The sequence below is a fragment of the Denticeps clupeoides genome, chromosome 3 (genome assembly GCF_900700375.1).
Source record: "Denticeps clupeoides chromosome 3, fDenClu1.1, whole genome shotgun sequence".
Lineage (NCBI taxonomy): Eukaryota > Metazoa > Chordata > Actinopteri > Clupeiformes > Denticipitidae > Denticeps > Denticeps clupeoides.
Genome location: NC_041709.1, coordinates 18,516,144 through 18,525,716, shown reverse-complemented (window position 1 = coordinate 18,525,716; position 9,573 = coordinate 18,516,144). Strand labels below are relative to the sequence as shown.

At 40.8% G+C, this 9,573-nt stretch overlaps 1 protein-coding gene across 3 annotated transcripts; it reads right to left on the bottom strand.

Moving 5' to 3' along the window:
- Positions 1-2,904: 2,904 nt before the first annotated feature.
- brat1 (BRCA1-associated ATM activator 1) lies at positions 2,905-8,370 on the bottom strand. Of its 3 annotated transcripts, none has more exons than XM_028973180.1 (14): positions 8,189-8,369; positions 7,885-8,036; positions 7,640-7,791; positions 7,407-7,554; positions 6,767-7,148; positions 6,389-6,508; positions 6,135-6,223; positions 5,887-6,005; positions 5,648-5,810; positions 5,465-5,538; positions 5,303-5,387; positions 5,087-5,185; positions 4,273-4,442; positions 2,905-3,723 (listed from the first exon to the last, which is right to left on the bottom strand). In XM_028973180.1, exons 2-14 carry the CDS (start codon positions 8,009-8,011, stop codon positions 2,974-2,976), a joined length of 2,478 nt encoding a protein of 825 aa, XP_028829013.1. In that variant the 5' UTR covers positions 8,012-8,036; positions 8,189-8,369; the 3' UTR covers positions 2,905-2,973. The 3 variants fall into 3 exon arrangements, with proteins under 3 accessions (XP_028829013.1, XP_028829012.1, XP_028829014.1); XM_028973179.1 differs by having other exon boundaries at positions 7,640-7,794; positions 8,189-8,366; XM_028973181.1 differs by having other exon boundaries at positions 3,589-3,723; positions 3,895-4,442; positions 7,640-7,794; positions 8,189-8,370.
- Between the last annotated feature and the right edge of the window lie 1,203 nt (positions 8,371-9,573).

Here is a 9,573-nt window from a genome sequence, read left to right as displayed (position 1 = left end):
ACACACACACACACACATGGGTACAAGGAAGTGTAAATCCAACTACATTTTAGATATCTGGGATTTCTGGGGCACACAATGTTTAAATGTTAACAAAACACCTACATGGCGTAGGTTCTCTTTATGCACATGTGATTCATACTAACGCACTAAATGTATATAGATAAAATACAACTATTTTCATGTTTCCAGTCCATTGTTACATAATAGTTAATTGAATTATCAGGCTTGTTGATTCCTGTAAAATATATCTCTGTTCTGGAATTGGGGCTGAGTCTGATAATGTTCACTCTTTTTTTTAAATCACATTTATTGTTTATCTAATATAATAAGCTGGATACTTGTTCATGAAATGAGCACAATTTTTGTGGTCTTTTTGCTGTAGGTAAGATATGTCATACAAGCCCAAATTGTGCTAAAACATTTAACACCATTGCTATGTCGCATCCTCTTTGTAAGGGATGAACCATTTTGAACCAGTCTTCGAGTGTGTGACCACATGCACTTTTAAAGTTTGGAATTGCACTTCCAAACCCCTCAAACTCGTCCAGTCTCATTCTCTCTGCATTTACTGTACACAGTAGCTGCGAGGAAGAAGTGTGCCAGCTTCAGAACACAGTGATGTTCAAATGGTGTAACAAACTAAGCTGTAGCTTCCTATGCAGTCTTTGTATTTCTGGATCTTGAGAAGTAAATGTATGGCCATGAAAACAACTGAGCTCTGTATGAATATGTGAAAACGCTAAATGCTTTTTATTTTTAACCCTTCACTATGAAATTCTCTATAAATACATGTAATGCGCAGTATATAGTGCAGGGGTCAGATGCTCAGTGATCCAACATGATCAACACTGCATTTGGTGGATTTTGAGTTATTGACATTCTGAATCTGATCTTTTTTTTTTTTTTTATCAAACTGCAGAGCTCAGAAGGATGTAGACAAATCAGTACCTGAGGTCAGTAGAATTTGGTTGCACTGCTCCATTTTTGGATGGTACATGTTATAGATTTGCTTTTCCTCAAGTTAAACTTCTCCAAAGCTCAGAGAACAGCTGCAGAGTTTCATTCTCTCTTTCTGTCTGTGTGTGTAGGAGGGCTTTCTCATGTCTTCTCTAGATACAAAGGAACGATTGTGTGTCTATCCCAGGTCTCAGTCAGTCATATGAGACTAAGCTTACTCAGAGGAAATGCTGTGTGTGTGTGTGTGTGTGTGTGTGTACGCACACTTAAGTGTGTGAAAGACAAAGCCAGGATACAGGAAACTCATTCAACAAGTCATTTCATCAGCCGTGAATACAGTTCAGAATTAAACAAATGTCTTTAAAGTGTTTCCCCTCCGTAATCTCATGCTCCATATCTCTCTATCGGGTGGCGTCAGTCTTGTGACCTCCAGTGTAATCCATTGTCCACTGTTGTCTCATAGATTCATTTTTATTACAATTTTTCTACTTTCCTGTCCAATCGTCAGAGGTGCTGTACTTAACTCAGATATAATTCATCCGTGTGTATAGTAAAAAAACAAACATATATAAATTAATCTGAAGAATTTTTTCTGTGTTTCTGTGAAGAAATATTGCAATCCTCACTGCTTATATACAAAAGGAAAAATAATATAACAAAATGGCTTCCATACCAACAGAATAAAAGAAATAAGAAGTAAGACACATTTCAACCCTTGAGTAAAAAGAAAGTCGTTAAGACTGCAGCCTTGATTTTGACCTTCATGTTCTGCTATGGGCCGCTTGGGACTTGCTTATATAATATACAAACTACTAGACTGTTGACTTCATTATTTTGTACCTAATGCCATCTTGCATAAGCAGTGCAGCAGTCTAGTACTACGGTCGTTGCCAAAAGTTTTGAGAATGACACAAATACTGGTGTTTTCACAAAGTCATTTTCTCTGATGAAGACCCTTTCCAATTATTTGAGGCATCTGGATTGTCCAAAGAAGAAAAGGCGAGCACCACGAAGACCAGCATCCTGAGACCATTCATGTGTCTAACAAACCCCAAGCACCGTTTATGAAGCAACGTGTTGCCGTCAGTCAGGATTTGGCCCAGAAGTTGATTGACAGCATGCCAGGCGTCTTGAAAAAAGGGCCAAAACTGCTGACTCGTTGCATAAACTTGATGTAATTGTCAACAAAAGCCTTTACAAAACATTTTATACGTTTCAATTATACTTCAGTACTCCACAGAAACTGACAAAGATCTAAAAACACTAAAGAAGCAAACTTTGACAAATACTGGTTTTCACATTCTCAAAACCTTTGGCCATGACTGTAGAAATGCCAGATTTACTTTGAATAGGTACACTAACATTCAAAACTTTAGGCTATTTCTGAACAATCATTTTGTCCAATAAAGTATTAAGTTCATATAAAATCTTCTCCAGACATATCACCTTGTAAATGACTTTGGTATCTAGAAATGAACGGAATACCAGCATTAGGTATGCATGAGCAACAAGTAGTCTAGAGTTCTAATGGAATGCTGTGCCTTTCACTTCTGAAAGGTTAGAATTGATTAATGTCAATTTAAATTAGGTAATTCTAATCTGCCATGGTCTGCAATCTGTAACTCTTGTTACTTTAAATAAAAAAAGTTTCAACTTTTAAAACTTTTTAAATTTTGTATTCAAACTTTTCTCCCCATTGAAACTTTAATGAAAACAATAAAATTTCCCCTAGTGAAGCTTGAATCCTGAATCACCAGCATTTCTTGTAGAAATGCTCACGCACTTTTTTGTCTCATAAATATGAATGCTTGCAGAACAAGCTGGAAGTTTTTTTTAGGATGTTGGGATTACAGGACAGGACACTTCCATTCTTTTTTTCATTACGCAGCAGTATTAGCATATAGCCTATCCAAAATGTCAAAATAAAGACAAATAAAAATTGTGTGCAAGATATTAAACTAGAAATTTAATGGAATTTTCTCGGTTCTGTGTAGTACGGGTAGGGCTGCAAAATCAGTAGCAGTCGACCATATTGTCCTCACTCTGCTGGGCTGCAGACAGGATGTCCTCCATCAGAGACCGGGGTGATGTCACCACATGGTCACTGCTCAGGGACAAAGTCTGTGCCCTCAACTCCAGATCAAGACAGTTCAAGAGCTCCCAAAAACTTAGTTTTGTAGGCCAATCAGATGCTGCCACACATGCACCCGCAGTCCTATCAGGCGTCTTCTGTAAGCTTTCTGATGCTGAGGTACTTTTGCTGTTGGCCCTCTTCTTCAGCCAAGTCTTCACCATTTCCTCTGCAGACTGACCTCCACCTAAAATGGCTGTGGCCTCCACTGAATCACATGACCCTGCCGTGAGCCCCAGGTCCTCCCTGAGCCGAAGCAGGAGCTGACAGGCTTTATGGGCAACAGGTCGATCATAATCAAACAGGTTCTTGAGGAGCACTGGTAAAACCCTGTTCTCCTCCAACTTTTTCTGGGCTTCTGTAACGTCCGGTCTTTCTGGGCCAGGACTGGGCTCATTAGGAAAAGAGAGTCCAAGTGACTTATTTATTAATGCCTCCGCCAGCTCCAGTGTGTACATTTTCACCTCCCAATCTAAGTCATCACTGCCTAGTGACAAGACCCCATGCAGGTCCAGGCCAGGAGGAGAATCTTGGTACTTCAGCCATGAGGTGAACACTTTAACGACGGCACGTCGGGAAAAACCCTCAGAGTCCTCTGCCAAGATGGTCATCAGACGGGTGACGACATCATCCTAAGAAATTATAAAAAGGAAACAAAAAGTTAGCGGAGTGGAACACCACATTCTACACTTGACAAAATAATTTGTAAAAAATCTGTTCATGAAAGAAAACAGAAGACACTCAGAGTTCAAATAAAATATCAAAAACAAGCTCAAAACAAACTCTCCCTTCAGGGTACTCACAGGTCCACAGACTAGCTAGGAGGTGCTTGGCGATTTAAATCGGTACACCGTCAGACTGAAGTATCTGTTTTTCTTTTTCCAATTTCCACCCCTCTGGTTCGAACACTCGTGATTAACCCCCGTAAAATTTACTTTCAAGCTGCATGGGGGAAATACACCATAGCAATCTGCTGTGACTTTATTCCCAGGGAAAGCCTTTTGGAACTGGATTTTATGCCATTCAGTTTGTCTGGGTTTTGGTTTCGACACGGTCTGTTTTCCGCTGTCCAAAGGGCAGCCTTCCTTCACCTTCTTCAGACTGACCACACAGGTCGATAGGTGGAAGATCTGAAGCAATGTCAAGGAACAGCATTTAAATGGTAAGCAAAAACGGGAGACCTGTAAACCGCTTTGGGGGTCTTGCACCCCCTGTGGGCCTAAGGTGGTAACCGCCTGACCGAGAGCGGCGATGGCGCTGGCTCTGACGTAACTCTCGCCATCCTCAGCAGAGGCGAGCAGTAGAGGCAAAATACCACTGCAATCCAGGAGCTCTCGATACACAGAGTTATCTGAAATATAGAGAACATTCAAATGTACGATGTGTCTGCTTCATTCAAAATGAAATACAGGTGTAATAGGGACTGGTATCAAAACCTGGTATTAATTCATTTGGCCCTGGCGCTAAATTAATCATTTCATCTGACCCACTCCATTGCTGCAATCTCTCTCTATGAGACTTGTTTCCACATGTGTGACAGGGTTTTTGCTTGAAAGGCACAAAAGACAAGCAACCAAGTCAATCACATTCCAGTTGAGAAATGCAACCATCGGCCCAGTTATGTTTTATATAGTAGCGTCTTCATGCACGCACAATAATGTAAATAATTGTAAATACGTACATAGATCATAGAACTTAGCATAGAACATAGAACTATTAGCAAGGTGACTTAGTGGTCTGAAATGGTCAAAACATTCAGAAGTTTAGAATTTCAGTATCAGTGTGACTGATTTAGAGACTGCAGTAAAATTAACGGTAGAAATGTGTTTAGAAAGAAATAATGTAAGATGTTTTGTCAGCAGTGACAAAGCAGCATTAACCTGCTTCAGATTTTGCCACCTTTTTCCATCGTTAACATAAAAAAAAGAATATATTTTGGATACAGTTGGCTAATTTCTTTATTTAAAATAAAAACAAATAAGTGTTCATGCTTACCTGTGAAGTGAGCAGATAGTTGGGTAATAAACTCCAATGTCGAGTCCCGCACCTCCCACTGAACATCACACACACGCCTCTTCAGCACTGGGAACAGGTCTGTAGTATAACACACAACATAATAATGAACTAAACATTCAGGCAACAACAGTAATAATGCAGCACATTAGTGTTAAGAGGAAGAAACTGTCACAAAAAAATGGACAATTCATGTACCCTGACTGAGAAACTCTGTCAGTTCAGAAGAATAGGAACCAACACAAATCCACTTCAACACAGCCTGCAGGGATTTCTGCAACACCTACACACAGAAAAAAAATTGCATTAAATCAACTCTCAATTAGCACAAAAATATCAAATTGCGATGACAAATCTCACCGTCGGTTCTGAATCAGGATTCCGAAGGCAATGGTATAGGGCTTCCAGAACATTCTTCCTAATAGCTGAACCTCCTTGGCAATACAGAAATTAAAAACTGTTGTTACTATTATTCTGATCAAATGAACAGAACCTGACCTGTGAAATCAAATTGGTATTTTTGATTTTTTTTGGCTCACCTACCTTGACATGTGCTGAGGTTGGACAACGCATCTAGGCAACACCTCTGAAGCCTACTGCAGCCAATCAGATGTGTGGAGGTTTTGCTTTCTCCAAGACACATCCACAGCAGCTCCATCACAGCACCGATAACCAGCTGTTCCGGGATCTCCATAAACTGGAACTCCTTGTAAAGAAACAGACTGCATTCATGGTACCGTTTTAGGCTGAATTAGACCATAGTAAATCCTTCCAAATCCTACCATGCTGGTCAGTTTAGAAACACTTGTGAGAGACAGAGAAAGTAGAGGAACACAGGTGGACTTCTGGGTCAGCTGTCCCTCCAAGACAGCTCTGTGAACTTTGACACTGTCACCATTCACTGATTTGGGTAAGAGAATGAGATACTTTCAGGTCTTTTAAAAGATACTATAAATTCTTATGAATATTCTGTGATGTAAATATACACTTGTTCATTTTAAGATGGCTGTTCAGTGGTGTTGTGCCATACCTGGGCTGGGTGTGTCTGTGGAGGAAGATGAGATGAGCAGTAATGGCTGAAGGATGAAATCAAGGGCTTTCCTCTTCAAACTCTCAGAGCTACAGGAAGAAAAAAAGCATGTGACCTAAAAGGCCAGTGCATATTTGTGCATTTATGTATGTTGCTTTGAGGTTAAATTCAGAATCCCTGTGTCTACTTTATTGTTTATATTTGCTAATTAACCCCTCCCAAAAAAAAAAAAAAAAAAAAAAAAAGTGTATTACCATTGTTCCAGGTGTATAATGGCTGAAGCAGACTGAATAACTTTATTTGGGTCTCCTGATGTCAGCATCGCCTCAATCAGATCCTCTATTCTGGCATCTGATTGGCCGAACAGGTCAGTCCTGAAACACAGAGGAGAAAATCCAGTGTAAATAAAGTCTGAGTATTCACCAACAGATCGCTCAGATGTCATGTAGATGACTGAATGATTCATGGATTAAACAGACTACAATAATTATTTCACTTTCGAAATTATCGTATATATACTATCTGTTATTTGTAATCACACACATTATTCCATTTTAGAAAACTGCTACTAAAGCTTATATAACCAGGCAAAGATAAATAGCAACAATTCAAATATTGCAATTCCTTTTTACCTGGAGGCAGCTTCGAGGGTCTCCATAACAGGCAGGACAAGCGAGTTTGGCTCCATTTTAATCTGGAGCTCCAGAGGACCCAGTACTGCTGCCCAGAGTCTATCCAGGAGAGGACGCCTGCAGCCGGGGAGCGTTAGGGCCAGCAGCTTCAGGGCCTGTCGGCGCTGAAATTGGGCGTCTGAGGACAGCGTGTCGCTAATATGTTTGACGATGTCCACGGTAAGTCTGTCCCAAGCTGACCTGCAGGTGACATCGCCCTGAACTGACTCTTCACATTGTGGTAGGCAGGCAAAGTTCAAAATATGCGCAAGTAGATTGTTGGCTCCAGATGTGACAAAGAGACTTTTGTCGTGCTGACACTCAAGGGCAACTCTGTTGAGGCCTGTGGAAAGATTACAGTTATGATGAAGAGCCATTCGGTGGGTTTTTCAAATAATGACTTCCAGGAAGTGAAGATGCAGCCATGATTCAGATGAGGTTGGCTGCACTTTCAAGCGCCTTGCTGCAGAGTCTCCATTTGTGTTCATACACATGCAACAGTGTACATGTTTATGCATGTGAATGTAATATGATTAATCTGATGGTCAAAAAATTATTTATTATAGAGTTGCTGTGTATGCGGGAAGGCAGTAAAACTTACCACTTTCACAGAAGAAACGCAGTCCTCGTTCGTGCTGCACCAAACCCCCAAGGCCATGCAGCCAAGCGCTTCTCACTGAGGGATCTTCCCACATTTCTTTCATGATCCCCTCCTCACACCCGAAGACCATCCTGATGACGCCAGTCTCCTGCCAACGGGGGAGTAAAGGAACCTCGTTAGAAATGCATCCAAACGCAGATATACAGTAAAGGGCAGTAATAAGTAAAACGTACATCTAAGCGAAGAAACGCTCCCTCATTTGCAGCCAAAATACCAGTGAATTTAACAGCAAAGGCGAGGATTGCGGCATCCGGACTCTCGGACGTACACACGGCTGAAATGAAGTGCGGTATGCATGGATGCTCCTGCACAAGGGACTGGGCATCTTCTAACATGGAAACAGGCCAAAATGAAGGAAAAAAAACAAACGCACTTTATCCACTCACTCAACAACGCAGAAACATAGCTGGACACATACCGAGACGGGCCTGGTCCTGCAGCCAGTCCAGGAGCTTTTCCAGGCAGGTATCGTCGGGGATGTCGAACGTCGGATCGGCCAAAACCTTCAGTACACGGGGCAGCAGCGCACCGCAGTCACCGTCCATCTTCACTCCCTACTTACCTATGAATCTACCACATAAACAAAACGTTTTCACTTCAGACGTCGGGAAAGGCTCGTGTGGCAAAAAAAAAAAAAAAAAAGTTCTGTGATGATCCTGAAATCCTGTGTACGGCTAGTCAACTGAAAACATATATAAAGGGGGGAAAAGGTGCTAACTTACCAACAGGTTGCCCACTGAAATTACAGCCATAACCCAAACCATGCACTTGTACCAGGTTTTAACATTAAAAGCGTTGTTTCACTTTGTCGTGTTAAACTTATCACTTCACCGCTAAGCAACACTTGTGCCTAGCATTCTCTCTCTACGGAAAGCGCGAAGGTAACAAACGCGTTTCGTTTTCTGGCAGAATCGTCGGATTCGAGAAGGGTCTGGCTGCAGCCACTGTGGAGCTCCACAGTAGACGGAAACATGTGACCTGCATAGATACAGTGAAAACTACGCGAGTGGATCGTAAAGGCTGGTACAGAGGCGTTCATATACAAATGTGCTGTTAATTATTTAGTAAACCGATCATGTTGGCACTTTGTATGCGTTACAACATGGAAATATTAAAAACTTTTTTTTGTATCGCGCTCCATGGAAGGCAAACACACAGACATGTTTATTTCCTTGCCTTCGTATTAGAATATGATTTATTGTTGGCATATAGTATTCAGTTGCAAATGTATTTGTTTTTTGCTTCTTATTGAACAAATTCACTTCACTATTTTCCACATGTACATTGTTCCATTTACTGCATATTGCACTTAATTCATGTCTCTCATTCAACCTGCATCAACATTGCAAAGTACTTCACAAAGAGATTTATATATTTATAAATACTTCTATTCTCTACTGCTTTTTATTGCCCAGTTTTTAGTTAGCTTTTGTTAAATTGTATGTCACAAATAAAAGTATATTGTATTTTTTCTCTCCAAATGTTCATTTGGAACTTTCATGTAATTCTGCTAAATCATTATCACGAAGCACAACAGTAATTATTGCCAGTGTAACATTGAAAAATCATTATTACATGCTAAGTGTAATGTGTTATTTCTGCTAAAACCTGAACTGACTTTTTTCATTTTGCTTATTTGCTTATGCTTATTGTTGGCCGAGCGGGCACGAGTTTCCGGAAATGAGCTAGCAAATAGTACGCAATGTGGAGCTGAGCAGCTGAATGGGAATAATTAATGGCGCAGCAGAGTAAAAACGCCAGTAAGCGTAGACAAGGCAGGCATGGGTCTGTGGGACTGGGACATTTTAACACCCAGGCTTTTTCAGTGAGATAGAATAGCCATTTTTGAATAAACCGGGGTTAAACTTTCTCCATTCAGTGTGTGTTGCCTCCTCTCCCCATCCCATTCCCTGTTTATCTGAGCGGATTCGTTTTCCCATCCTCTTGAATCACTAAAATTCCTCATCCCCATGTCTTGTGTATTTAGCTCAGGCTAAGTTTAGATCACACAACTCCAGTACTACTGACACTGAAGTTGCTTATTTGATGCTTTCACCGTACGTTCTACTCACTAATTGTCGTTGCTTTTTTACTAGCGAACAGCTAC